Source organism: Coccidioides immitis (genome assembly GCF_000149335.2).
Source record: "Coccidioides immitis RS genomic scaffold supercont3.5, whole genome shotgun sequence".
NCBI classification, from domain to species: Eukaryota; Fungi; Ascomycota; class Eurotiomycetes; order Onygenales; family Onygenaceae; genus Coccidioides; species Coccidioides immitis.
Genome location: NW_004504307.1, coordinates 1,895,082 through 1,921,658, shown reverse-complemented (window position 1 = coordinate 1,921,658; position 26,577 = coordinate 1,895,082). Strand labels below are relative to the sequence as shown.

Genomic DNA, 26,577 nt, shown 5'->3' with positions numbered 1-26,577 from the left:
TTAAAAGGTACACTCTGTTGCTGAAAAAAGCGTTATTTTATGAACTGCTTACCTTCTTCACCTTTGAGGATTTCACTCTGAACAAGCAGAGAATCCAAGTGATACCACAAGAGATATGTTCTTTTTGGCTAATCAGAAGCAGGAAACAATGAAGGAAAGCTTAACAGAATTCTCAAGAGAAGGGCCAAATTCTTTCGGCTGTGTGATTCAGCGGAATGGAGCTTTTGAGGACCGGGAGACAAACAAGCTGATCGAAAACAGGGTGAAGGAGGAAAGGCAGAGGAGAATCTTCGGTGCAAGGATGCGAATCGCGTTGTGGAGGAGACCGAGGAGGATGTGGGGGGAGAGGAGTGATGAGGAATAAGGAAAAGTGAACTGGACAGACGGGCGCAGAGGGAGAGGGAGAGAGGAAGACAGCGCGTGAGGGAGGGAGGGAGGCCAAAGAGGTAGCGGACTAGTCGAGTGTGAAGCTAAATAATTTTAACTCTACAGGAGTGAAGAGCAGCGCTGTAGTGGATAATCAGCAGCGGAAAAGACTGCTGTTGCTGCTGCGTCTCTGCTTGTCTCCCCCTCGAGGGGCCTGCACACAAAATGAAAATCACTAAACTATCAGTCTGCTGTTGAGTTACATAGCACATGCTCCGAACTGCCACAACCCTGCTTGCCGATGCCAACTAATCCTTTCTCTTTCTCCCCCCTCTCCCTCTTTTTTTTTTTTTTTTTTTTTTTCCTCTCTCTTTTCGGGCTCGTCATTACAGCGTCCTATTTTCCCCCTAATTTTTTTTGGCATAGGGTCGAAGAGAGCTTTGCATCCATTCTTCCCTCCCTTTTCTCAGCGACGTGCCACTGGGGTTGACGTGGAAATGCGGTCTCTGCATCTGATCCTTGCGTCTGGCCTATTGACTTTTCCCCTTTATCCTCTATGCCGCTGAGAGCGTCTTGTCCTTCGAGGGAGGTGGGCTTCCCTGTTACTCTGTACAGTCCGTCATTTGACCGCTTCTTTTTTCTACCTGCCTCAAGAAGGGGCTGCACCCTGCGTTGCAGGATGGGTGAGACCGAGCAACCTCCCCGGCGAACCGCTGTGATCGTCTCTCCTGGAGCATGCAAGGAGGGCTGTCACACTAACTATGTATTTCTTATTTATACCCGCAAGCGTGCTCTGGACAAATTAGCCGCCCGCCTTTTTGCCCGTCGAAGCATCTGCTTCCGGCCTCCTAAGATTCCGTATCGCTGGGGAGAACTCTAAGACCGAGCGAGCGCACTGTGGGCCGGGTCTTGTCCAACTGACGTAATGGGAAACGCCAGGGCCAGACTCCCACAGTAGCCCTGCTTCACATCGCTCACACCGAACCCCGTCCTGGTTCCTTTTTTTCCCCCCTCTCCCTTGTCCCTTTTTCTACTTCCCGGAGAGGGATAAAATCCAGCATGTTGGGTTAGCCTCTCACCCGCCGGCCTGTCAGAGGCTTGCAGGGGTCTCGTCCATAGAAAAAAAAAAAACAAAAAAGACAAAAGACAAAAAGGCGCCGGAGGAGCGTGTCGTTAATATCCACTTGAGAAAGTAAAAAAAAACAAAAAAAAAGGGAAAAGAAAAAGAAAGAGAGTGAGGGAAAAGACCAAAAAAATCAAATATTGACTTTCGTCAGATCGTCTACCCCAGCAATGGTGTATCGTCGTAGGGGGTCTCGGCCTTCCCCCGTTGGCTGGGAGGGCGACGTTTCCGTGGGCGAGCAACTGTCCGAGCAGAAGAAAAAAAGAAAGTTCACCCGTTTCACGCGCTGCTGCTGTTCCTGCAAGATGACGATGTCACGATGAAACCCACCAGCCACCACAATCACTCTCCCTCCGCATAACTCCCCTAACTCGGCAGGTACTTTGGTCGTACTCAACGGCTGGAGTGACTTGACTCGCTGTGACGAAGCTGCATAGAGTTCCTTCTGCATCTACCCCCTTTCCTTTTTTTTTTTTTTTGGTGGCTTCTGCTGCTGCTACTACTTCCTCTTCTTACCCAATTTGTGGCTCAACTAACCCCTCGGCTACCCGATCCGGCCACCCTTGACGACCGGGGAGGGAAAGAGCTCCCCCGCCCGCGTTTCCCTCCCCAAAACACCCCCGATGATGTCACTGGTGGATACCGTCACAGGCGTACTGCAGATACACTGTGGAGCTGCCATTGTTACCAGATTCCGAGAACTGGGCCAATCAGCGCCCACAGCCCTCGTGCCATGTCCCGCTGGCCTGTGGGTTCCGGACGTACCAGAGGCGTAAGTGTGTCTTTTACCGTTATCGAGCCGCCCGAAAACTAGCCGGTTCGGGCTGCCCAATTAGACCGCGGCCCTCTCCTATCTTTTTTCTTTTTTTTTCGCTCATCGTCGGCGCAGGTCTTGCTGCCGTTGTCAAATGGTGCTGCTTTCTGTTGCTGTTGCTGCTGCTGCTGCTGTTGTTGTTGTTGTTGACCTGGCTGCAGCAAGCGGGCGGTCTCAGCTTGAACCTGCAGACGCCTCCGGTCACAGGTTGACTTGGTCGTCCCGGTTGGTTGGCTAGAGCTATGTATCTGTTTCCTTCCCCGGAATCTGATCACAGCAAGGACCGGCCTTCCCCCTCTGGCTAAAGTCGCACCATCGGGGCGACCGGCCACCAGCAGATGTGCTGCAAAGAGCACTGCACTGGACAGACTGCAGGCAATGGAATCCCTCAAACAAGGCAGATGAGTTGCAAATGCCGTTCTTCACTCAGGATGCTCGCGTCCTGTGCACAATGGATATCCTCTGCTCCTTTTAGGAAATATATATTCCGTACATATATATTTTATATATGATACTTTTGTTCGCGTGTGAGAAAAGTGACTGATCCGCTCATACTCTCCCGTGTTGCAAATGAACTTGAGATTCTACGTCCAGTCACCAGCTTTCCTTCCCACATTCCCTTTCTACCGTCTTAACCTCCCAATCTTCCCTCAGGCTTCCTTTGACAGGCAACTGAGCACATCCAGGTGGACCTCGGGTTCTGTTTTGAACGAAATCATACATCCAGACAACCCCACTGGGACGTAGGCCACCGCAGATCAATCTGGAAGTAACGTTGCCAGCTTCTTCCAGTACCAGAGAAGTACTTCGATCTCTTCTCCCTTCTCATCTTTCAGCTGAGCTCCTCCTGGACAACAGGGCAAGCCAGCCGACGACGGATGTCGTGGGAAGAGTTAAAGCGACGGTGAGAGATTGTGAGGTTTTTCTTTTTCTTTTTTTTTTAAAAAAAAAGAAAAGAAAAATAATAATAACAAATGTCTCGCAGTTCCTCAATCTACGATAGACAAGCAAGGAGATATCTCTACTTCCGGTTCGTTGTAGCATACTTACAAAACAAGTCAAAAAGGGAAATCTACCCTTGACCAAAGAGATTAGACTCTAGACGAAGCAATAACGTCTGGACAAGCCCTAGATATCTTGGAGAATCCACGCTTCAGGCGCTGGTTGGGAGGATGTTCGGGAGCGAACTTTCTGGTGGGTTGATTTCGACGGGATGTTCAAAGGGAGAAGAAGGACGAAGAGAAAAGAATGGTTAAAGGCGTACAGAAGGGACGGGCACGTACGTATCCGGATCTGACTGTGAATTGATGCCAAGCACGAGGATGGCTGTGAAGTGGAGTAGCATTTGTTCCTGACGCCCTTCCTACATATATGTTTTTGCTCTCATTGAAGGCTGGGCATGTGTTTTGGAATCTCCCAACCTGCCGATACACTGGTTTCCTAAATAGGCAGGTGGGTTGCCCGAACGGTATAACAAGTTCTACGCCATTCACCGCTTATTTACACCCTCATTCTACGTATATACAGGGGGAAAGCAAGCATCGTATCACATTTTGCGGTTTTATTTTCTCTTTACGACACTTATAATTTACCGAGACTCGAGGCTCCCTGTTGTGTAGTAACTTTTGGAGGGGTAATACCTTCTACCGAGAAGAAGATGGAAGACGAAAAAAAAAAAAAAAAAAAAAGAAAAAAGATCCCAAGAGAAAATGTCTCTCTAAATTCGCACTCTTCGGGAAGGCCGTCGCCTCACCAGGGCTGTTTCGTAACCGTTCCTCGTATCATCATCCAAAGCACTTTAAAATTATAACAACAAAAAGAAATTAATATCGGGGGCCGACCGAAAGAGAGTGTACGAGAGAGCAAAGGGGAAACAAAAGTGGCCGAAAGGAGGAAAAGGGGGGTGATGGTATAAGAGCGGCGGGGCGACCGGGGGGAAACAGGAAAGGAGAAGAGTAAGTAAATTTTTGAAAACCAAAAGCAGAACGCCTACTCTATGCCTCTGTGTACTCCTTCTCCTTGGCTGCGAACTGCGCCTTCTCGTCGGCAGTGAGGTCCAGGAGGGGGTGGTCCTCGCCGGACTTGAGGTTTCTGTGGTATGCACGAATAATGCTGTCCGCATCGTCGATGGCGATAGGCCTGATGTCGGCGAGCGCCTTGATCTTGGCCGTGCACTCCTTGTACTGTGCGTCGGTCATCTCGAGGTTGAGTTGTTGAGCACGTGACTTGATGGCATTCCAGCCGGTGAGCCGGGAGGCAAAATGCACGTATCTCGTCATGCCGAAGTCGGCCGGGTTGATGATCTCATATGTGCTAGGGTTGTTCAGGATGGCCTTGGCATGGATACCGGCCTTGTGGGTGAAGGCGCAGAAGCCGGTGATGTAGTTGTTGAAAGGAATGTTGATCTCGACAGCTTCGGCGACGAGGTCCTCGATGTCCTTGAGCTTGTGGAGCTTGTACTTGCTCATCACGTAGTCGCGATCAACGGCGATCATGCGGGCCATGAGACCTCCGAGAGGGGTGATACCATTGCGTTCACCGATGCCGAGAACAGAGGTGTCAACGTGGGTGGCACCACCTTCCAAGGCACAGTAGGCGTTGGCAATCGCACATCCGGTGTCATTGTGCAGGTGAATTTCGATGTCGCACTTGACGACGCCACGCAGGACACGGACGAGCTCGTAGACTTGGCGAGGGGAGGCGCAGCCAACGGTATCTGCAATACCAACTCGATTGACACCGACTTGGTCCACGGCAGAGTACAGAGAGAGAAGCTCTACCAAATCAGATCTGAAAGAGTCTTCGCTGGAGAATCTGACCTCAATGCCCTTGGACTTGACGAATTCGATGACCTCAATCGCAGTGTTCTTGATGTATGTCATATCCTTTCCATGGGAATGCTCGCGGAGGTAGGACGATGTGCCGATAACGACATCACTATTGAATATGTCAATGGCCTGCAACACACGGCACAATTATACACACATGCAGCAAGAGAGGCTTACACTCCATCGACACCGGTTTCCACCGCGACTCGGGCATCGTCCATGTGACATCTGATATGTGTGAGAATCTACAGCGGCAAAATAAAGAGGTCAGCTTAGTTGTCCCTCGGCCTGTCACAGCGTTAAGCACGTGGAGGCACCGACCTTAGCCTTCAATCCAAGCTTGCAGATAGCTTCACAATCCTTCCTCGATTGTTCCGAAGCGCACGGACTAGTGAGTTCAATCTACCCGACAACCATGTCAGCTTTCTTTGTTTAATTTTCTTGTCATTTTTTACTTTATTTTTTTTTTTTTAATTTTTTTTCCCCTCCGATGTCTGGCGATAAACAAATTAGGCCAAGGGTCCCCAAGGTAAGTATGACTCACATAGTCAACGCCAAAGTCGTCCAGTGCCTTGGCGATCTCAATCTTCTTCTGGGTATCAAAGAACGCATTGGCGAACTGTTCGCCCTCTCGTAGAGTACTCTCGATGATCTTAAACCTCGAGACGTTGCTGAGGAAGTCTGTGACTCCGGCATTGTGGCCGTATGGATTTCTGGCAGTGTGTGGGTGTGGGTTCTCTCGGGCAGGAATGGCTGTGTAACCTGGGTGATTGGGGAGACCTGTCCCTGGAGGCAGGGAGTGTGTCAGTAGAGCAAATTTCAAATAAGTATCTGAGGGCTGCAAGAAAAATAAACACCCAGACTCACCGTTGACACCATTCACGCCATTGGCGTGGCCGTTGGTTGCGGACATTGTGAAGGCGGGGTATGAGCTCGAGGCAGAGTGGTGGGATAAAAGAGAGGAACTGAGCTTCAAAGAGGAAGAGAAAGGATCAGAGAGATATGTGAAAGCAAAAGTGACAGTGAGTCAGAGTAAATAGATGAAGCGCAATTGGCACAGAGAAGAAAAGAACTTTTTTTTAAAGGTAGTGAGAGTGGAGCGGAAGAGAAAGGAGATCCCAAGCCAGAAAATTATGACTCTTTCACTTTGACTTTTTTTTTCTGGTTTATTTTTTTTTTTTTTTTTTTTTTATTTTTATTTTTTGACTGATATCGAACTCGACCAAGGCTCGGCGCGGAACATTTCACGGCAAAAACTAAGACAGGCTAAAAATACACCAAGTTTAACTGGCAGCCAGCCACTCGGAGCTCACCGCTTTTGTAATCAGCGGTATCGTTACGGGTTTGCCGCGGAGAGACAGGGGGGCCAAAGTGGTCAACTGTATTTCCCCAAACCCAACTCGCGGAAAAATACGTACAGGGATTGTCATGTAACTAACCTATTATCTTATCTTCGAGCTGCCTCGACATGCAAAGCGTCTGCATCGTTGCACTGCATCTTGCGAAGAGAGGTCAATTGGCCTTGAAAGAGAGTGGCTTCCCCCGTCTCGTTTAAAAGAAGGGATCCAGGGAAGATGAAATGCCACATTACGCCCCAGCCGCAAAGAAAACAGAAACCTGTTCTGTTTGGTATCGAATTTGAAATAATAAAAAAAAAGAAAAAAGGGAGTGACAGGACAAGCTTCTTGCAGCCGATTACGGAGCAAACAGAGGAAAAGCCAAACCCACAATCCTGGCTACCAAGAAACGCTATTTCCCACCCAAACCCGCCCGAGCACGAATATTTTGGCTTTGCTTCCCTTCCTCCCCCACACACACACACACACCAGACATATTAGCTCCCGGCCCCCCCTGGATCGCTTCGTTGGCAGATTAAGCCACAAATGACTGAGACGTGAAACCAAATGGAAAGTCGACGCAGAACATACATAAACTTGTAAAAGGGATTGACCGAATTCGACGTTGATTCTAGTACTTGCCTGTTCCTGCAGGGTCTTGCGGTGGACGAGAAACATTTGGCTCTACCCCACCGGAGACGAAGCCCATGTGTGGTGGGTATGCTGGCTCGTCGTTCGTTTTGCGTAAGGACCTGCTTAGGCAAATGCGCCGACAATGGACATTCCGGCCGCTTTGTTGAAAGAGGTGTCAGTGCTCCTCCGCTTGAATGTAACGCCAATGTCTCATTAAGCTTACCTCCCATCAAGACATAGATGAAACCGGAGATCTTCTGCTTCTTGGTCAGATGCTGGGCCTCCTCAGAGAGGAAATCTTCCGCTAGAAGGTCCACGAGGGCGGCGTAGATAAGGAGACCAGAAGAGCTGGTTTCAATCAGTATATGGCTTTTCAAAATACTTCCTCCTCTCTCTCACTCTCTTTCTCTGTGCGAGAGAGAGAGAATCAGGTGGGAAAACAAGGTCTTACATCGCATTGAATGTTCCAACCATAATCAAACCGAACGCGCTCTCGGCATCATAAGTGTTGCGAGCAATCAACCCAATCGCCTGGCCAATCGGAGCCGTCGTGCCGAATGCCAGAACCAAAAGCCATGGACGCATTGATCCCTTTGGATAAGGTACTGCCGCAATGCGAGACCCCAGACCCAGCCCCTCAAACGCCTGATGGAACAAGATGGCGATGAGCAACACCATAAATCCTTCCGTTTCAATGGATACGGTCATCCCGACAAACACGGAGTGGAACAGGATACCGCCTTCGAGGATCGTGATGTTGAGAGACATTTTCCTCAGCACCGCCGGGTCGACTTCCCCTACTTCCAGGTCCCGAGGGATATCAGATTGCACAGGGGCGGTCTGTTTGAGCTCTATGGTTTGCATGTCATCATCGCGGCGCGCTGCTGTCCGGAGCATCGCTTGTGTCCACTCGCGCTCTCGCACGTATTGTTCATAGAAGACCATAAACCACGTTGGCATCGAAGACGGTTCGGACAAGTACGAGTCTTCAAAGCGGTTTGCACCGGAGTAGACCCTAAGAAGGAACCAATTAGCAAGCAGAAACCTCACCCGCATTTTCTTGCCAGGCCTAGTAGTCGACTGGGAACGAACTTATAGGCCGCTTTCTCCTCGTACCAGTCATCGGATGATGCATCGCTCATAACCTTGTTCTCTGTTGGCCACGAAATTTCATTGTTCCTGGTCTGTGCATTGTGATGGTGCTGGTGCGGACGGTTGATACTCTCCCCTGTGGCTCCGCCATGGCTGTGGCCCCCGGTTTTCGCGTTTAAATACATCTCTAAAGCGAAAAGCGCAAAGAGCGACCCGAGCATGATTACGCCCGGCATCGCGGGGTATTGCTCGGTAAAGAGAGGCGGTAGGCATGGATCATTCAAGGAAGTGAATGCAGTTGGGAGGAGCTATTTAGCCGTTAGAAGCGGAGCATCCAAACAATCGCGTCGCTGGAGAGAATGTACATGTACAAAAGCCGTTGCGATCAAGACACCTGTGCCGAAATGCTTACAGAAAAAGAAAGCATTCGGCGGGATCTGTAGACGCGGAATCTTTTTGGCCACGACTGGGAAACCGGCGCCTGGAAGAAAGAGAGTGCGTGAGCTCAGATGCTCATCGGCGACGTCTTCTTTAGGTTCTTGCTCATACCCATAGTACTAAACGCCAGGACGAGGACTTTATTCCATGTTAGATAACTCGTCCATGATGCTGGTGCAAATGAGTGGGGATGGGCATACACAGTGCGGCGACGTGCAATGGGAGATCATACTCCGCATCGTTCCCTTTCGCGCCGCCACATTGAGGTCGAGACATGTCCTCCATGATGATTGTCCTTCCGCGTCCTGACTGCGCAAAGATACAAAATTACCGCCCAGCGGTAAGAATCATAATCAGAAATGAACGATGAATGAAAGCAAGGAATAAAAACGGGCTTGCATTGACCAGCAATGTGCACGTATGAGAAGAAAATAAAATAATAATAATAAAAAAAAAAAAGAGGTCAGGATGGCCCAGTCAAAACATTGTTGAGTGAAAGATGAAATGGACAAGAAGTTCCAAGGCCTGCATGATATGTCACTGGAATTTGGATTTTAGCTTCCAGTCCGCGGAAAGACTGCAGGCTGGGATTTGTTAAAGCTCGCCGATCAGGTGCAAAAATTAACTACCAATCGGTTGTTGCAACAAACGTGTTTTGATAGGGGGCCTAATCCATTCCCCGTCCGATCAGATAACTATCTGACAGTGAAGAAAAGGGGCGCTAAGCAGCCCCGAGCAGACAAACCCGGTGCTCTAGCCCGAACTGCAGTCTCCTCTCAGTCTCGTAGATTTAGAGCTCCAGTGAAGAAGCACGTCGGAGCCGTCACGAAGATCCGCTTAGTTTAAACCTTCTGCGAGCGGAGTTTCGGCTAGAATCTGTCGCTGGAATAGGCAGTGCTTTGACCAGAGAATCGAAGACGTAACTTCCAGCGGTTTATCCAGTGTCTGGGGACGGCATGTCTTGGACTCTCCCATCATGGCAATGACCGGCAGGGCGCTTGATGCCAAGAGCTGGAGTATTTGGGGATTCCCATGCCAGGAGATCTCAAGCTCAGAACTTTAGCTGTAGTGAGACACCACCAAGTCAAGCCAAAACAAGCAGCACCAAGCACAGCCCAGTCATGGGTGTGCATCAGGAGCGCAAAGTCTTTTTCATCGGTCAAGTGTTCCCCGGAGAAGACGGTGGTGGATTTTAAGGTCTCTTGTCTTGCACGCAGCTTGGAGCCGTCGATCTTGGCATGCGGTTATGCGACAAGACAAGTTTGGGACTGTGCGGCAGACATCTTGGCGGCCATCGCTCACGGTTACAGATCGTACCCGCGACGGTGCTCAACCATTGAGCGTTTCAGGCGAAGTTACGGCGAGAAGAGGCAAAAAGGAAAAAAATGTCGTCCGGGCCGGGGGGGAAAAGCGATGAACACTGCCTCAATGGTGTTCGTGACGTAGCTGCTGCCGCTAGAAAAGAACGGGCATCTGATGCAGCTTATAACGGCTCTCTTCTCTCGTCGTCGTCTTGCATCGACCTTACCTTATCCTCATGAGGGGGATTGTTTGCCATCTAGATTTCAGATCTTTTGCGGCAGCTCTGCATGAAGCACTGATCTTACTGTTTTGTGACACCCGCCAAGCCCCTTAAATACCTTCCTCTTCCACTGAAGGATCGGTCATGGCGACAACTCCTGAGGGCCAAAACATAGATCGAGATATCGTTATGCGCGATGCCTCCGAGAACGTTCCACGTTTGAATCAACCAGTCCCCGGTGACGATGCAATCCTCGCAATCAACGCCCCTTTCAACGCGTCAGCTCCCAAAATCGACCACGAAGACCCTCTCGGACTTAGCCAGCTCAAGAAGGCCGACCTATCCTCAATCAAGGTAGACTACCCGGCGGGGAATCAGAGGAAGATCAAGGCGTACTACACCAAGCAGAACGCACTCATTGATCAGTTCCTCCAGAGCAAGGATGAAGAGGCCCTAGCTGTCCAAGACTTTCAGAGGAACGGGGGAAAAGTTAAATGGGCCGTGAACCTGAGTTTCATGGTCAACTTCTGTTTGTTCATCATTCAGCTGTATGCCGCGATCTCGACTGGATCCCTATCGCTGTTTGCAACTGCGGCAGACGCGTTTATGGACCTCGTCTCATCGATCGTGATGTTGACAACTTCACGAATGGCGGCTCGTCCCAAGCCCCACAAGTACCCAGTCGGCCGGCGCCGGATCGAGACCGTGGGAATCATCCTCTTCTGCGCCTTGATGACAACAGTCGCGATCCAGTTGATCATTGAGTCGGGCCGGGCTCTGGGAAGCGGCGACACCGACAGCAGCGAGGAGCTGCACATTATCCCTCTGATATTCGTAGGAACCGCCATCTTCTCAAAGTTCTGCCTGTTCTGCTACTGTTTCTGGCTCCGACGGTATCCAGCGGCACGGATATTTTTCATCGATCACCGGAATGATTTGGCCGTCAATGTTTTCGGTCTGGTCATGTCCATCGTTGGCGATAGGTTTGTTTGGTACCTCGACCCCGTCGGCGCTATCTGCATTGCGCTCCTGATCCTCGTCTCTTGGGTATCCACTGCGTTTGAAAACGTCTGGTTGCTGGTGGGCAAGGCTGCACCCAGAGAGTTCGTCAACAAGTGCATCTACGTTTCACTTACGCATGATGCCCGCATCCAGAAAGTAGACACCGTAAGCACCCCACCCCTATTTCCACAGGCTCCTGTATCCACTGGTCACTGTGGGTTTATCGTTCATAGCTCCCTTTATCCTCTTTCTATCAGCACGTTAACGTGTGATGCCTCTGTTGTTTAGTGTCGAGCGTATCATTCTGGCGAGCTCTACTATGTCGAAGTAGATGTTATCATGGACCCAACCACTCAGCTTAAGGACTCACACGACGTGAGCCAGGCCTTGCAACGAAAACTTGAGGGTTTAGCAGCTGTAGAACGGGCGTTCGTCCATGTTGATTATGAAGACGATCATAATGTGCATGAGGAGCACAAGCCGCTATTCGATCCTGCAACCTATCGGCAACCACGAACACTGAAGGAATGGTTGAAAGATATGGTGCAGCGGCGATAAACTGAACAATGCGCCAAGTTTTGTGTGGGAAAGCTCCCAGCCAAAACTCTTTCTTTTTAGCAAATCGATTGGGTTCTCTGCGATGGCTATGGATGGCTCGCATGCCGGCTCCTATGACTTCTCTCCTAATGATAGAATACTCGCAAAGATTAATGCACCCCAGAGCCGCTGATCCATCCCTAACCAGCACTGGATTCTGGGAACATCATGTGTGGTTTTATTCAAAGTATTTGCGTGCTTACTATCCCTGCCTGGAGTACACAAGGAGCCTCAACATTCTCTGGAATAAAGTGGGCCCTCTCAGTGCTCCCCTCTGTCGTCGTTTCCTGCCTCCTGTCCTTTGGACTGATCTTCATTCATCACGGACGAGATAAACCCCTGAGAACTCTTCCAGTTCAAGGCCTATTTTAACGTTGCTGTCACGGATCCCTTCAGACACATTTGACAGCTCTTTTATTATTCGATATAGAACGGATGTTACTGGCCAGAGAAGTATACGGCCGTTTTGCGTTTGCAATGCCCCTACCTGCCCAGCCACCATGGTCCCCAGCAAAAAATTTGTTGATATGGCCTAAATTTTATTTCTATGCTTCCGAGTCTTCAGTAATAATTTTGCTTTGTACTCCGTACGGAAATTAAAAGCCCAGAACATAGCAAATGAATCGGGTCACCAACATGCTGATAGAGGACTGGTGTGCTAAGGCCCCTTCCCTAAGCCACCCAACCCTAACCGGAGCTGAGCATATGTATGGCGTTTCGAATATAGAGGCTCCTGTACTCCGTATATGGTCACTGCTATCGCTATGCAAAAACCTTCCGGCCTAAGAGCTTAACGTTTGGGCTTGAAGGGCAAAATTAAAAAAAAAAAAGAAAAGAAAAAATAAAACTTATTCCGTAAATCGAAAATGAATGCATATACAGAGTATGGAGGACGGAGTAGAACCAAAGCTGATTATTTGGGAGCACAAATCAAGGTTTGTGACTTGTCAACAGGTTTGTTCAGACCTATGGTGCCCAAACAATGTGGCGGTTCGCTCTGTGCTTGCAAGTGTTTATCATGCAAGATCAAGCTCAGGATTCCTTCTCGGCTGCATCCAAAGGTTCAAAGAAGCAGTGCTTCCGGTCCATAAGTGCATGCCCTGGGAACCAAAAGAGGCGCGTCTCTGGAATGCGCGACACGGAGGTCCTGGCCCTCAAAAAACATGGACTGTTCCCGCTACTCCAGTGTTGTCGAAAGCGACCCCGCGTTAAAGTGGACAGGAAGTCATTGGGGCGAGCACAGTGAAGTTACTGCCTGGTTACAGAGTAAAGACACTTGGTTCCGCACCCAACAGCTTATTGATGTGTCTTTCTCGAGCATGCCGGAAGCAGAACTCTGTAAATGGAGAACGGCGACTGCAAACATGGCTGGAATGAGGTAACTCGGCTGGATGCAGGTATGTGTGTGACTTAAGTGTTGGGGTCCGATAGTTACTCCGTACGGAGTAGAAACTAAGGTGTTTTGGGACTGGGCCCCAGGTTAGCAGCCTGTTCACCCCTGGTTCATGAAACAACCTTGATCTCGGTCGCACACAGCTGCCTTGTCCTTGTCGTTGCACAAGCATCTGGAGCCTTCGCGTCTTCATTTTTCTTCTTTCTTCTTTGATTCTTCTTTTTTTTTCGCTCCGTGTCGTTTATTGCCAATACACCTATCTAATCTCTTATTTTGAGGACCAGTGCTACCGAGAGCAAGCTCCAAAGGTTACGTGTCTCCTTTCAACAGCTCCTATCCGCAATGCGTCTCTCCTCGACCCTCGTCCTGCTTCCAGCGCTCGCTGCAGCGCAGAATCAATTTCCATTTGCAGAGCAACTGCAAGGACTGATAGAAAAAGCGAAGTCTTTCCTTCCGACCGCTCCGGCCGTTGCTACGCCCCCGGAACAGTCCGCTGCCCCTCCAGTTGTACCCAAGAGAAAGAAGGACGTGGCCTCCGTGAAGTTGAGCAATTGGCAATCACTACTTGCGCCTGTTCCGGCCGACGCGTCACAAGAAGCGCGAGAATGGCTCGTCTATGTCACTGGAGGGAACAAGACGTGTTTTGGGCGTTGCGGACCTGCAGACAAAGCCTGGAATGTGAGTTTCCCTTTCCCCCCCTTTTTCCCCCCCCGTCTGAAACAAGTTCACTCGAAATTTTTCCACCCCCAATAATACTGAACTATGCTATGACCTATTAGGAGTCGATTCCTCTATTTGCGACGGACCTTACCTCCCCTTCCCTGGGTGTCCTTGACTGCGAGAAGGAAGCCATACTTTGTTCCATTTGGTCTGCTGGTGCCCCTTCACTGTGGTACTTCCAGATTCCCGTCGCCCCAGAGGCCGAGCAGCCTAAACCTGCCACTTCGATCCACACTTTGCACGTGAATGTTACCACAGTCACGGCGGAAGACATCTACAAGGTCCATTCCGAGAAACGTTGGGAGAAGGTCCCCGCGTATGAGGGTGCCTTTCACCCGATGGATGGCTGGCTCGCCCAGTACGGTCTTAATGTGGTTATTGGCTACATCGTTTTCGGAATCGGCCAGGTCCCAAGTTGGCTTATGATGGTTGGTATCAGTTTCATCAGTCGATCGATGATGTAAGTTTAACGAAATATTTGTTGTTTTGTTCACAGTTGCTTACACCACCTAGGAGCCGCCGACTTGGTCCACAGCAGCAGCAACAGCAACGGAGAGCCGCTGCTGCACCCCAGGCTGCAGGAACGCAGTGAACGCGCTTTGCTCTTTTCCCTGAAAAAAATTCTTTTTTCTTTTCCCAACCTCTACGGGTTACGAATCTCCAGTTCTTCGAAATGTTTTGCGATGCTCGATAGTAGATAATGAGGATTTGGACTGGATGAAAGCCACTTTATATCAATGATTAATTGGAGGGGCTAGATTTAACTATGTGATTTCTTCATGTATGTATTTGTTAGTTTTCAATGGAGTTCACGAGTATGTGATCATTTTTCTCGACATTCAGGCCTTATCGCGCTACGGAGAATGGGATATAAAAGTTGAAGCAGAGCAATACTAAATAAAGAATTCCAAAGAAAAATATATATATATATATATATTCATCTATAGAAATGACAGCCGAGTTGAAACAAAAGTACTCACTGCAACTTGTTTATACCCCGTGCTCAAACTGCAGGACATCATCAGAACCACACGCGACCAAGGTTCGATTCGGACAACCTTCCCTCAAAGTTTAACCTTCCACCCTCATTCGATACTCCGGCTGTACTCCGATTTCACGCGTTTCCATTCACTTTCAAGCATTAAAATACTATGGTCTCACCCTCCATGTCGCCAATGGAGCGGCCTCCGCCAACGACGACGGCGATCGTGATCGCGACAGCTATTTTGGCAGGCGTCGCGGGATATTTTATTGGCCAAGGAGCATCCATAGGGCTTTTCGGGTCGGCGCCTGTTTCGCACCGACGTGCGCCTGCGGTGAAGGATGTCTCTGAAGACGAAGAGAACGACGAGGAGGAGCTGGAAAGTGAGGATGAGGGAGGTGAGCTTGCAACGTTCGAAGGCAATGCAGAGGAGGTGAAGCTTGTTCTGGTGGTGAGAACGGATTTGGGCATGGGGAAAGGTGAGGATTTTCATAAGTAGTCTGACCTTTCTTTTTTCTTTTCCTTTTTTTTTTTTTTTTTATTTTTATTTTCATTTTTTTCTTGCTATGGCTTTATCTAGGATTCGCCTCTCGATTTAACTTGTACAAAGATTTAGAATAGAGGCGTCTCGCTCGCCATCTTACTGAGGGTTTTGCTTTGGCGGCGTATCGTTTGTTTTCTGCTTTCTCGACAGCGTGCTGACTCGTCACGGCTGGTTCTTCTCTAGGCAAAATCGCCGCTCAGTGCTCCCATGCTACGCTCGCTTGCTACAAATACTACTTCTCCAAGGCTCCTGACTCATCTATCCTCAGACGCTGGGATAGAGGTGGTCAGGCCAAGGTTGCGCTTCAGGTGAAGAGTGAGGAAGACATGCTACTCCTGCAGGCGCAAGCACTAAGCTTAGGATTGTGTGCTCGTGTAATACAAGATGCTGGACGGACACAGATCGCGAGCGGCAGCCGGACAGTTCTAGGAATTCTGGGACCGAAAAGTGTTGTTGACAGTGTGACGGGCCATTTGAAGCTACTGTGATGGGTGCTCTTCTTTTTCAAGAGAACATTCTTGATAATCTGTTAGACACGGGCGTTTGAGGGAGTACAAAACCACAGGAAAGAGCTGTTTGGGATAGGAAAGGTTTTCAAGAAACTTGTTTTTATTGACTATATAAAATGTGTGGCTGTATATATGGGTTTTGCGCATGCAGCAAACATAGAATTTCAGGCCCATCAAGGCCAGGGTCCTTCATACATGAAAAGCAAATTCATTTCGTCGCAAGCGTTATGCCTAAGCGAATCAATCACAGAGGAGACAAAAAAGGTATGTTGGCTGCCATGGTTTTTCCCTAACCTCATCAGCCGACGGCCTAATCCCATAAAGGGATGTATCGGTGAAGGGAGGTGGAATATGGCGTCTTCAGCATATCAGGCCATCTCACCGAGCTCACCAAATGGGAGCTCAAGGCAGAGTGTACTCCTGACCGCTGCATCTCAATCTGAGATCTGTCGACCGGAAATTGACACCATGAAATTTAAATAGTGATGGCTCCATAGGTCGTCGAACTGTCCAGAATCAACCGAAACACAGCCGAAGACCACCACGAATGATGGTCGACCGCTCGAACAGGATTGCTGGGCACAGATCTGTGGTTTGGTTGAGGAAAAGAAAGGAAGAAAAGGAAGAGAAATCGAAGAAGAAAATTTTGGCCTTTATTCTGCCGACGGAGAGTTTTCGGGACGGGAGAATTTTGATCCGTTGATACAGTTAAGTAAGCAGGCTGCCGAAGCTTATTGATGGCTGGCCGAGACCGTGCTGGTATTATTTGCCTCGTGCCAGGCGCGGCCGTACAGCATAGCTCTGCTCTACCTTCTCAACGACCTAACAGTTAATCGCTGAAGTCTGCGACGCTTTACAGCATGGCGGACGCATTGTCCATTGAACAAAATAACAAAATTCGGGTCGCCCTTGGTCTGAAGCCTCTCCCTGTCCCCGGCGCCTCGAACGAATATGATGGCCCCGTTTTCAAGCCATCCAAAGGCGATGAAGGGTCGAGCTCCGCGGAAGATGAGCCTGGTAGCACACTAGAGTCTCGAATTGCTCAAGGATACGATAACTGGAAGACCCTCCAGGATGAAGAGGAAGCAAAGAAGAAGCGCCAGGCCAGAAATGAAGCCATCAAACGGGCCAGAGATGCGGCGCAGCGGATGGCGAAGTTGGAAGGCAAGGGTCTAGGAGAGGTTGATGACAATTTGGATACCAAGTCATGGTTAATGCAGCATAAGAAAAAGCAGAAAAAGATCGAGAAAGAGCGCGCACGAAGGTTGGCGGAGGAGCTGGCTGAGCGAGAGCGAATGGCAGAGTATACTTCTAAAGATCTGGCGGGTGTTAAGGTGGCACATGAAATCGGTCAGTTCGATGAAGAGGGAGAACATATTCTCACTCTCAAGGACACAACGATCGATGAAAATGAGGAAGAAGGGGATGAGCTGGAAAATGTCAATTTGAGGGATGTCGAGAAGACAAAAGAAAGGCTAGACTTGAAAAAGAAAAGGACTGCCTATGACCCCACTGACTACGATGGTTCGGGGTCGATACTGGCACAGTACGATGAGGAGATTGAAGGGAAGAAGAGGAGACATTTCACACTGGATGCAAAGGACATCACGCCCGAAGAAAGGGAAGCGAAACGACAAGATGTTACATCGAAGCTGAAAACTGGCATGGTCAATCTCGATGTTGTACAGGACACCATGCCTTCTGATTATCTCGATATCTCTGAAATTAAAGTCAAGAAGCCCAAGAAGAAGAAGGCAAAAAGCACCCGACGAAAGGCAGTTGACGAGGAAGAAATATTTCCTCTACCTGATACTACCGAGACGTCTACAGCTGGTCAATCCAACGGAGACCAAATGGATGTTGACCGTGCAGAGGGAGAAGGTAGCTCGGCCCCTGCCGTCCAGAAACGGCCTCGTGAGGATATATCTTTCGCCGACGATGAAGATCTACAAGCCTCTTTAGCAGCGCAGAGAAGGGCAGCATTCAAGAAGCGAAAGAAGATGCGGCCAGAAGATATAGCCAGACAACTTAGAGAAGAGTCTGAGCAAGCCGCTAACGGGATGGATATTGATACGAATGAGGACGATCAGCCTGGTTTGGTCATTGATGAAACCTCTGAATTCGTCGCCAATTTGCAACGACCAACAATTCCAGAGCGCCGGCACAGACCTACAAGTGAATCAGCAGGAGAAGAAGTGCGTGCGGAATCACCACCTATAAATGTGAAGGAGGAACTTGAAGACATGGATATAGACCGATCGTATGGCGATATTGAGGATGAAGAAGAACTGAAGGAGCGCCTTCTGCGCGAGGGCTCACAGCCCAATATTACCACGACTGGATTGGAAGAAGAGAGCACCCTAGATCAAGGCCTTGGGGCTACGCTGGCTATGTTAAGGCAGCGTGGTCTCGTCAAGGAATCGGAAGCTAGCGGTCTCAATTCTCTTCAGCGTGACCGCCAGAAGTTCTTGCTCAAGAAACGACAACGAGAAGCCGAGGCAGAGAGGCGCGCAAGAGCTCAACGCGAGCGGGATCGTGCATCTGGGAAACTCGATCGTATGTCAGCACGAGACAGGGAGGAGTATGCCCGGTGGGAGAACAAGCAGCGCGATCAGCAGGAATCCCGTTCGATGGCGGAAATTTTCAACCGCGAATACAAGCCCGATGTTCAGTTGAAGTATGTGGATGAACATGGCCGCTTGATGAATCAGAAAGAGGCGTTTAAACATCTGAGCCATCAGTTCCACGGTAAGGGCAGCGGAAAGATGAAGACGGAGAAGCATTTGAAGAAGATTGAGGATGAGAAGAAACGAGAGGCGATGAGTACGCTTGATAGCAGCCAGCATACTGGGATGAACAATGCAATGGGGGCCACTGCACGGCGAACAAGGCAGGCTGGCGTTCGACTTGCCTGAACGACGCCGTTCCTGTCGAAGGGTTGTCAAGGAGAGTGGGTTGGGAATTTAATTATCGAGGACCTTTGGCGTTTCCTTGCTATTGCTTGTTACAAACCCAAGCCTGATAAATGGATTTTCCTGCTGTTACATGGACAAAGTCCGCGCCGGTCATTTACTGCGCTTGTCATCCAATTCCCACTTTTATGGAATGGACGCATGTCTGGCATCATCCGTCCATCGCTGGACTAACCGTGAATGTAAATGTCATAATAGATATGATGATGATGTGGAGATACTCGAAGCAAGCCCTTTTGTTACTTTATCAATAATGCCCATAGCTTGTACTATATAGTAGAGTCTCTACAGGTGTACCTCATCATGTCCCAGGCGGCTTCTATCCTTCTCTCGTGTCTTCCATCGACATGGATTTTTGGGTGGCGCGAATAGCGGCTGCAACGATCAAGCGATCGACAATCAGACCATTTGTGATCTCTCCTTCCATGATACGCTAAACTCAAAGTAGTTAATCTACGGCAGAGACACAGAATCAGATGGATGACTCAGCAGATGGAACATGCCAAGCCATATCTTACGTACTCCAACGGCGACTTCAGCCTGCCTTCGAATCGTCATCCAGCACAGCGAATCTAATCCCCAAGTTGGCCGACGTCGCTCGACGTTGAAGAGACCTTTGCGAGTCAGCTCGACGGAGTGGCTACCCGTTTTGCCGGATTGACGATGAATCCCTGTTCTCGATCCCGTCGAGTCAGCGTTAATTGTCGAACTACCAAAGTCAGGCCGTGACGCCCCCAGTTCGCCGCCACCACACTCGCTACGACGAAAATTACCCGGCTGGCTTTGGAGGAAAAAGGGAACGCGCCAGACGACGGGGATTAGGCTTGTTAAATATTGCGGGAGCTTCTCTCCAACAAGCTCACTGCCGTTGTTCGGATAAAAACAAGACTACTGAGATTTAGCCATTGCCATGGCTGCAGATGATGACCAAAGGCACGATGGTAGACTTGCACCGGGATTACCGAGCCGCCAATCTTCCAGATCGCCTCTGAGAAATTCAACAAGCGGCGACGAAAGGAATAGTGATACACAGGAGGAGCAGATATTATTGCAAGATTTAGGGGCATATAGTGCTCCCGAGGATGCTCGAGAGGGCCCAGTGGAACCTACCGATTCGCAAAGTTCTGCTGCAGAGCAGACTAGGAGGGCTTCAGATATAGAAGCCACAACTTTCCGCAGACCCTCGCAGCGTGTTCGATTCTCCACGGATATAGAGCGTACCTCTGAAGCTGATTCCGGCCACGATACTCTCGGGGAGTTGGCAGACCGTCCTACTAGTCGCGGCAGCCGCATTGCCGCTTCTGGGCTTACCGTTGGGACGGAAAACATACCGCTTTCGTCCCATCCCGCTCGATTGTCTCCTAGAAGCGCTGAGAACCCCCCCCGCGTCTCCCCTGGCCCTGGCGGCTCTCCTTCCTCACCTGCCGTGACATCTCCAACGTCTCGTAGCCGAGGATATTCACTCCGACGTTCGCTCTTCAATCGGAATCTCCAACAGGGTACTTCGCCGGTAAGAGATACGTCTACTAATCCAGGACATATTGCCATCGACGGAAGTGTTACGGCCAAACATACGCGGTCGCACAGCGGCTCGTCCAACAAGAATGGAGTTATTGAAGTTGCGCGAGTATCATCCAGTAGCAGGGAAGATGATTCTGCATCTGCCTCAGAGGAAGCGGACACGCTCAAAAAAGTCCGTACATCCCGCTTACCTGGCTCCGTCGACCAATGGGCGATGAAATGGAGATTCGTCGATTGGATCATGGTATGGTTGGAATCATTTGGTACCGCATTTCAAAAGCATGTCCTTCGAATCAAGCCAATTCCACCAAGTCAAGATGGGAGGCATATCGACCTGGATGTCCACCGGACCGAGCCCCTCATTGATGAGCGAACTGGGAAGCACTATATAAGCAACTACATTCGGTCAAGCCGATATAGTTTATGGAGCTTCTTTCCCAAACAGCTCATCGCCCAATTCTCAAAACTTGCGAATTTCTATTTCCTCATTGTTGCTGTTTTACAAATGATACCCGGTCTAAGTACGACTGGTACTTTTACCACATTCGTTCCATTAATGATTTTTGTTGGAATTTCTATGGGCAAGGAGGGATTTGATGATTTTCGTCGTTATAGACTGGATAAGGAGGAGAACAATCGGATTGCTTGGGTTCTCCGCCCCGGTAATCCGGACGAAGATGCACCGGAAACCCCACTAAATAGATCTGAACCAAAGGTGGAAAGACCAGAAGCCTGGACACCGACAAAGTGGATCGACATCCAAGTGGGCGATGTCATTCGGCTGGATCGCGATCAGCCTGCCCCTGCTGATATAGCACTTCTGCACGCTGAAGAACCCAATGGAATCGCCTACATCGAAACTATGGCGCTTGATGGCGAAACAAATTTGAAAAGCAAAAAGCCGAGTATTCCTGTTGCAAAGACTTGTGCCACCATTGAAGACATCATCTCAAATAAGTCTATCCACTTCGCCGTGGAAGATCCGAATATTGACCTCTATAAATTCGACGGTAACGTCGCGGTCGGGGCAGAGAAACTGCCCTTGACCAACAATGAAGTTATCTATCGTGGGAGTGTTCTTCGCAATACACATGAAGCGATTGGTCTGGTCATCTATACCGGAGAAGAGTGCAAGATTCGAATGAACGCCAACAAAAACCCGCGAATAAAAGCACCTGCTCTTCAAGCTGTGGTGAACAGAGTTGTAGCGGTGATTGTCCTCTTCGTTGTTGTCCTAGCTTCTGCCTGTACGATTGCTTATCGCTTCTGGTCTCACGATTTTGAGAGCATGTCCTGGTATCTTGAGGAGGCCAAAGTTTCTTATGGTCCAATCTTTACTTCGTTTATCATTATGTTTAACACCATGATTCCGATCTCCCTCTACGTCAGTCTCGAAATCGTCAAAGTTGCCCAAATGTTTTTACTAAACGATATTGACATGTACGACGAGGATTCGAATACTCCTCTGGAAGCGAGAACCTCCACCATCAATGAGGAACTCGGTCAAGTTAGGTGAGCAGTAGTCAATCACGTACTTTACAACAGAAAATGCTGATGATAAGGATTGCAGTTACATATTCTCCGATAAAACGGGCACATTAACAAACAACTCCATGCGCTTCCGCAAAATGAGCGTAGCCGGGACAGCCTGGCTTCACGACACTGATTTAAACGAAGATGCGGAAGGCAAAATGCTTCTGCATAAGAAGAGAAAGGGCAAGAAAGTAGCCGGCAGAAAGTCTGTCGCGGATGAGGCAACAAGAATGTCCCGATTGTCCAGGCCTTCCAATGTCTCAAACAGTAAAGACCGGGCCGGCACCTCACCTTCACGATGGAAGTCAAATAGGCGGAATAGGCAATACCACGGTGGACGAACAACTGAAATGATGCGCTATATGGAGCAGAAACCCCACACATTGTTCGCGAAAAAAACAAAACTATTCATTCTGGCCATGGCCCTGTGCCACACTTGTCTTCCGGAGGAGACTGAAGATGGAGACATCTCGTTTCAGGCCGCCTCGCCAGACGAAGTTGCATTGGTCCTTGCTGCTAAGGAGCTTGGGTATGTGGTTGTAGAAAGACAGCCAAATAGTATAACCATACGGAAACAGTCTGTTGGTTCCGATGAGGATTATGTTGATGAAGTTTACGAAGTTTTGGATGTCATCGAATTTTCAAGCAGCCGGAAACGAATGTCGATTGTGATACGTCTACCGGATCAACGAATTTGTATCTTCTGTAAAGGTGCAGATTCAATTCTAATGAAGCGACTCAAACGCTCTGGTTTGGCGGAAGAAAAGGTCACTGAGATCGAGAGGCGAGCGAGTGTGAGGAAGAGTATGGAAGCTAGGGAGGTGATGAGACGTAACAGTGAACATCAAGCCAGGAAGGACATCAAACGATCCAGTCTGAGTATTAGGCGTCCCAGCTTTGTTGGCGGGCGGAGATCGAGCGTGTCTGGGATGCCACGCTCCGCCCTTCGGGATAGTATTGACGTGTGGTTACGAGACCGTGAGACTGACGGCGGAATGGATCTTCGAGTCGATGGAAATGAGCATTACAGCCCGCGCCCGTCTGCCCAGTTCGGTGGTCGAGGTTCTCTTGCCTATTCTGATGGTCGGCTTTCATTTCAAACCGATGATGGCGAAGACCTAGTTGAAGAGGCTCTTGTTGTCAACGAAGCCCAAGTTTTCGAAAGATGTTTCCAACATTTGAACGATTTTGCGACGGAGGGCCTGCGAACACTCCTTTATGGATACCGATATATCACTGAAGCCGAATACAAAGAATGGAAAACGCAGTACCATGACGCCATAACTAGCTTGTTCAATCGCCAGGAGAGGATTGAAGAAGTAGCAGAGCAAATTGAAGATCAGTTTGAACTTCTGGGTGCAACTGCCATTGAGGATAAGCTCCAAAAGGGTGTGCCAGAAGCTATTGACAAATTGAGACGGGCTAATATCAAGTTATGGATGCTCACTGGCGACAAGAGAGAGACCGCTCTCAACATTGGACATTCTTGTCGCCTGGTAAAGGATTATTCGTCTGTTATAACCATCGATCATGAAGCTGGGAATGTCGAGCAAATCATAACCTCCACAGCATCTGATATACAACTTGGCAACGTGGCTCATTCAGTTGTTGTTGTGGACGGTCAGACGCTTTCTGTTATTGAAGCAGATCCGGTCCTTCAATCTCTTTTCTTCGACCTCGCCATCCTTGCCGACTCTGTGATATGCTGTCGTGCAAGCCCGAAACAAAAAGCATTCCTCGTCAAAGCAATCCGAAAACGGGTAAACAAATCTATCACCCTAGCGATCGGGGATGGTGCAAACGATATTGCGATGATTCAGGAAGCCCACGTTGGTATTGGAATAACTGGAAAAGAAGGGCTCCAAGCCGCTCGAATCTCAGATTACTCGATTGCTCAGTTTAGATTCCTACTCAAGTTACTACTTGTTCACGGTCGGTGGAATTATGTCCGCGTCTGCAAATATACCTTGGGTACATTCTGGAAGGAAACTTTATTCTATCTGACGCAGGCTCTTTATCAGCGTTGGAATGGTTATACCGGGACTAGCTTGTATGAGCCTTGGGCTTTGAGTATGTTTAATACTCTCTTCACATCTCTACCGGTCATCTTTCTCGGAATTTTCGAAAAAGACCTCGCTGCTTCGACTCTGCTTGCAGTTCCCGAGCTGTACACAAAGGGCCAACTGCGCAAGGGTTTCAATATCAAGTTGTATCTTGGATGGGCATTTATGGGAACCTGCGAAGCGATGATTGTCTACTTTGTTATGTATGGGCTGTGGGGTACAGCCCCCATCACCAATGACAACGGCGTATTCGCCATGGGTTTGCTTACGTACTCGGCTGCCGTGGTTATCATATCGGTGAAGCTCCAGGTGCTTGAGATCCACAACCATTCCGTGATGGCTGTGATTTCCACCGTGCTTTCTATCGGTGGTTGGTGGCTGTGGAACGTCATCCTATCAGAACGCTACGAGATCGACGAGATCTACAACGTCCGCGACAATTTCCTCATTCGCACCGGGCGGGATCTTCTTTGGTGGACGACGCTCCTCCTCTCTATCGTCGCTGTAATCCTGTTTGAAGTTGCCGTCAGCACGGTGCGAGCCACCCTCTTCCCGACAGACATTGATATCTTCCAGGAATACGAGCAGGATCTTGAAATCCGGAAACGCTTCGAGGAAGCCGCCGCCATGGAACTGCAGCAAGGATGGGATCGTGGAACCAAGAAAACTAGCGCTGAGCTGGAGCGCGAAGCTGCGATTGAAGCGGCGAGAGAATTACAGGTTCAAGAATTGCTCGATCGACGGAATAATGAGGAGGAGGTTCTCATTGGCAAGGGAGCGGCCACGGCCTCCGGAGCTCGCCGTTCCGGTGACCAGATGGAGGATATAGATCTCGGCGATGGAGAACGCCGCGGAAGCTCGGCTGGACCACGTCGGTCGTTGGACATTAATGAATTATTTAGTAAGGGGTTTGGAGCGATCCGGAAGGGACCGGATCTAAGATGATCTCCTACATCTCAGCGACTTCTCTGTGGAGCTGCTGTGTATCCTCTTTTCGGGCGCCTCTCCCTTGAAGGCGAGCTCCTCGTTCTCCCAACTCTTGCGTATCTTTTTTTTTCGGTAAAGTTTCTCTTGTCTACGGTCAACGCTGAATGTGTTGCATGACCTTTGATGGCTTTCATGCTCTGTTCTCATACAACCGAGATTGTATATATTACTCACCCTCCTTATCGTGCCCCCAATTTGCACATATTTCTCTCACTCTATTTCTCTCACTCTATTTCTCCCCCTCACCCCCCCTCACCCCCCCAATTTCTATATCCTCACTTAAACACCCCTTTCAGCTCTCCAGTCCTTCAAGAGTCAACATGGTGAGAGCTCGGAAACTCTTGGGAGAAAAAGTCCTTTCCCTTCCCCCCCCCAACAGGTATCCCTGAAGATGCATCACCTGACATTCCAAATCTGACGCCGGTGTCTTACATGTTTCTGTTATAGGGTCCGCCATTCATGCAGGCCTTAGACCCTCTTTCACCAGGGCCCTAAACCGACATGTATCTTCACATCCCCCCAAGGTTCCACTCTCCCCTGTATATAGATGGTATTGTTTTATGATATCCCTGTTTCGTTGATTGGTTGAAATATTAACTTTTTTTTTCTTTTTTTGGTCCTTGGATTCCCTTTACGTTTTTTGGATGCATCGTCGCCAATTCGATGATTTCCTGCTGTTTATGCGATGATTCCATAGGCAGAAGAGTAGGTAGATAGGGTGAAACAACTGTGCTTTCTTATGTAATATGTGTTATACATCCGGTTGGGGAGAGATGATGATACTGTCGATGATGTTGTTGAACCGGATGGGAGACGAATTGGTCAGGCATCGGAGTGTCCGGTGCGGTGAGTGGGTTGTCCGCCTTTTGGCCTTTTTGGAAGCTATCCATCCCAGGTCTATTTAGTTAAGCACAACCCAAGCATCCCTGATAATGGCGTATGTTTCAGAAATATTTCAGAGTGCCTAATTTAAATAGGGCTCTTTTTCTCACTCTTTCAAGATTTAGCAGCAACCTTCGAGAATGAAGTACTCCGTATGGAGAAGCTTTCCTTGAGCACGGACTTTCTCGGCCCCCTTGCTACCACGTACTTAATAGCTGAGTGTCTTAAGTGTGAGACGAGAGAGCATGGGTAATTTCGCCGTCATTGTCAGCTCGACTCGCGGCCAGAGGTAAGGTCAAGATTTTTTTTTTTACTTATTCTGTTCGGGGAAACGAAGCCGATTTCCCAGCGGACTTTTCCATCCAGTGTACATACGTATGTACAGTACGTCTCGCCGCAAAGCGATATACGATGCCCCTTGACGACTATTAAGGGCAAAGATGATTCGCATTTCCAACTTCTCTCTTCGTTAGTTGACTAGTCAGATGACGATGAAGACAGCCAACATCCCCAAAATTATTAGGTAAGTGGTTGACCAGGGGCCCCGGGCCGGGGTACATAGTCTATTTCCAGGGTTGCTGGGGTGAAACGGTTTCAATTTCGCTTGACTCGGGTCCCTCTCTTTGAAAGGTGGAAAATCTAGAAATTCCTGCGATGGGATGGTATGCGTGGCGAATTACATTGTCTTACTCCGCACAGAGGACAGAGGACTGACTCAC

The 26,577-nt window shown here is 49.2% G+C and overlaps 10 protein-coding genes across 10 annotated transcripts; 7 read left to right on the top strand and 3 right to left on the bottom strand.

The window, feature by feature from the left end:
• The first annotated feature begins 728 nt into the window (after positions 1–728).
• CIMG_12279 (uncharacterized protein) lies at positions 729–1,328 on the top strand. The gene has a single exon (XM_012358322.1). The coding sequence runs from the start codon at positions 1,046–1,048 to the stop codon at positions 1,244–1,246; it is 201 nt and encodes a 66-aa protein (XP_012213745.1). The 5' UTR covers positions 729–1,045; the 3' UTR covers positions 1,247–1,328.
• Positions 1,329–2,299: 971 nt separating this feature from the next.
• CIMG_13574 (uncharacterized protein) lies at positions 2,300–3,889 on the bottom strand (the record flags this gene model as incomplete). The annotated part of the gene is made up of 3 exons (XM_004444804.1): positions 3,025–3,889; positions 2,859–2,887; positions 2,300–2,663 (listed from the first exon to the last, which is right to left on the bottom strand). Exons 1-3 carry the CDS (start codon positions 3,130–3,132, stop codon positions 2,300–2,302), a joined length of 501 nt encoding a protein of 166 aa, XP_004444861.1. The 5' UTR covers positions 3,133–3,889.
• A 20-nt stretch (positions 3,890–3,909) lies between these two features.
• On the bottom strand, positions 3,910–6,220 carry CIMG_09081 (homocitrate synthase, mitochondrial). Its single transcript, XM_001239459.2, has 5 exons — positions 5,999–6,220; positions 5,676–5,917; positions 5,453–5,533; positions 5,309–5,376; positions 3,910–5,240 (listed from the first exon to the last, which is right to left on the bottom strand). Exons 1-5 carry the CDS (start codon positions 6,042–6,044, stop codon positions 4,298–4,300), a joined length of 1,380 nt encoding a protein of 459 aa, XP_001239460.1. The 5' UTR covers positions 6,045–6,220; the 3' UTR covers positions 3,910–4,297.
• Positions 6,221–7,224: 1,004 nt separating this feature from the next.
• On the bottom strand, positions 7,225–8,916 carry CIMG_09080 (ZIP family zinc transporter; the record flags this gene model as incomplete). Its single annotated transcript, XM_001239458.2, has 6 exons — positions 7,225–7,259; positions 7,325–7,449; positions 7,553–8,116; positions 8,152–8,501; positions 8,559–8,719; positions 8,832–8,916. The coding sequence occupies 6 exons, from the start codon at positions 8,914–8,916 to the stop codon at positions 7,225–7,227; spliced, it is 1,320 nt and encodes a 439-aa protein (XP_001239459.2).
• Positions 8,917–9,804: 888 nt separating this feature from the next.
• Positions 9,805–12,302, top strand: CIMG_09079 (cation diffusion facilitator family transporter). Its single transcript, XM_001239457.2, has 2 exons — positions 9,805–11,320; positions 11,444–12,302. The coding sequence occupies exons 1-2, from the start codon at positions 10,298–10,300 to the stop codon at positions 11,711–11,713; spliced, it is 1,293 nt and encodes a 430-aa protein (XP_001239458.1). The 5' UTR covers positions 9,805–10,297; the 3' UTR covers positions 11,714–12,302.
• A 613-nt stretch (positions 12,303–12,915) lies between these two features.
• Positions 12,916–13,134, top strand: CIMG_09078 (uncharacterized protein; the record flags this gene model as incomplete). The annotated part of the gene is made up of 1 exon (XM_001239456.2): positions 12,916–13,134. One exon carries the CDS (start codon positions 12,916–12,918, stop codon positions 13,132–13,134), a length of 219 nt encoding a protein of 72 aa, XP_001239457.2.
• A 149-nt stretch (positions 13,135–13,283) lies between these two features.
• CIMG_09077 (uncharacterized protein) lies at positions 13,284–14,801 on the top strand. Its single transcript, XM_001239455.2, has 3 exons — positions 13,284–13,823; positions 13,925–14,325; positions 14,379–14,801. The coding sequence occupies exons 1-3, from the start codon at positions 13,488–13,490 to the stop codon at positions 14,455–14,457; spliced, it is 816 nt and encodes a 271-aa protein (XP_001239456.1). The 5' UTR covers positions 13,284–13,487; the 3' UTR covers positions 14,458–14,801.
• A 199-nt stretch (positions 14,802–15,000) lies between these two features.
• On the top strand, positions 15,001–16,498 carry CIMG_09076 (peptidyl-tRNA hydrolase). Its single transcript, XM_001239454.2, has 2 exons — positions 15,001–15,326; positions 15,575–16,498. The coding sequence occupies exons 1-2, from the start codon at positions 15,017–15,019 to the stop codon at positions 15,877–15,879; spliced, it is 615 nt and encodes a 204-aa protein (XP_001239455.2). The 5' UTR covers positions 15,001–15,016; the 3' UTR covers positions 15,880–16,498.
• Positions 16,499–16,760: 262 nt separating this feature from the next.
• CIMG_09075 (DNA binding protein SART-1) lies at positions 16,761–19,290 on the top strand (the record flags this gene model as incomplete). The annotated part of the gene is made up of 1 exon (XM_001239453.2): positions 16,761–19,290. The coding sequence occupies one exon, from the start codon at positions 16,761–16,763 to the stop codon at positions 18,813–18,815; it is 2,055 nt and encodes a 684-aa protein (XP_001239454.2). The 3' UTR covers positions 18,816–19,290.
• A 261-nt stretch (positions 19,291–19,551) lies between these two features.
• On the top strand, positions 19,552–25,587 carry CIMG_09074 (phospholipid-translocating P-type ATPase, flippase). Its single transcript, XM_001239452.2, has 2 exons — positions 19,552–21,905; positions 21,964–25,587. Exons 1-2 carry the CDS (start codon positions 19,783–19,785, stop codon positions 24,932–24,934), a joined length of 5,094 nt encoding a protein of 1,697 aa, XP_001239453.1. The 5' UTR covers positions 19,552–19,782; the 3' UTR covers positions 24,935–25,587.
• Positions 25,588–26,577: the final 990 nt, after the last annotated feature.

Excerpts from the sequence above, each read along its gene's own strand:
- CIMG_12279 (XM_012358322.1), top strand. The coding sequence starts at position 1,046 with ATGGGTGAGACCGAGCAACCTCCCCGGCGAACCGCTGTGATCGTCTCT.
- CIMG_09081 (XM_001239459.2), bottom strand. The coding sequence starts at position 6,044 with ATGTCCGCAACCAACGGCCACGCCAATGGCGTGAATGGTGTCAACG. Across the intron at positions 5,534-5,675 it reads ACGACTTTGGCGTTGACTAT|ATTGAACTCACTAGTCCGTG; the intron begins GTGAGTCATACT and ends GTTGTCGGGTAG. Across the intron at positions 5,377-5,452 it reads AGCTTGGATTGAAGGCTAAG|ATTCTCACACATATCAGATG; the intron begins GTCGGTGCCTCC and ends TTGCCGCTGTAG.
- CIMG_09079 (XM_001239457.2), top strand. The coding sequence starts at position 10,298 with ATGGCGACAACTCCTGAGGGCCAAAACATAGATCGAGATATCGTTATG. Across the intron at positions 11,321-11,443 it reads GCATCCAGAAAGTAGACACC|TGTCGAGCGTATCATTCTGG; the intron begins GTAAGCACCCCA and ends TCTGTTGTTTAG.
- CIMG_09077 (XM_001239455.2), top strand. The coding sequence starts at position 13,488 with ATGCGTCTCTCCTCGACCCTCGTCCTGCTTCCAGCGCTCGCTGCAGCG. Across the intron at positions 13,824-13,924 it reads CTGCAGACAAAGCCTGGAAT|GAGTCGATTCCTCTATTTGC; the intron begins GTGAGTTTCCCT and ends ATGACCTATTAG. Across the intron at positions 14,326-14,378 it reads TTCATCAGTCGATCGATGAT|GAGCCGCCGACTTGGTCCAC; the intron begins GTAAGTTTAACG and ends TACACCACCTAG.
- CIMG_09076 (XM_001239454.2), top strand. The coding sequence starts at position 15,017 with ATGGTCTCACCCTCCATGTCGCCAATGGAGCGGCCTCCGCCAACGACG. Across the intron at positions 15,327-15,574 it reads GGATTTGGGCATGGGGAAAG|GCAAAATCGCCGCTCAGTGC; the intron begins GTGAGGATTTTC and ends GTTCTTCTCTAG.
- CIMG_09074 (XM_001239452.2), top strand. The coding sequence starts at position 19,783 with ATGGCTGCAGATGATGACCAAAGGCACGATGGTAGACTTGCACCGGGA. Across the intron at positions 21,906-21,963 it reads GAGGAACTCGGTCAAGTTAG|TTACATATTCTCCGATAAAA; the intron begins GTGAGCAGTAGT and ends TAAGGATTGCAG.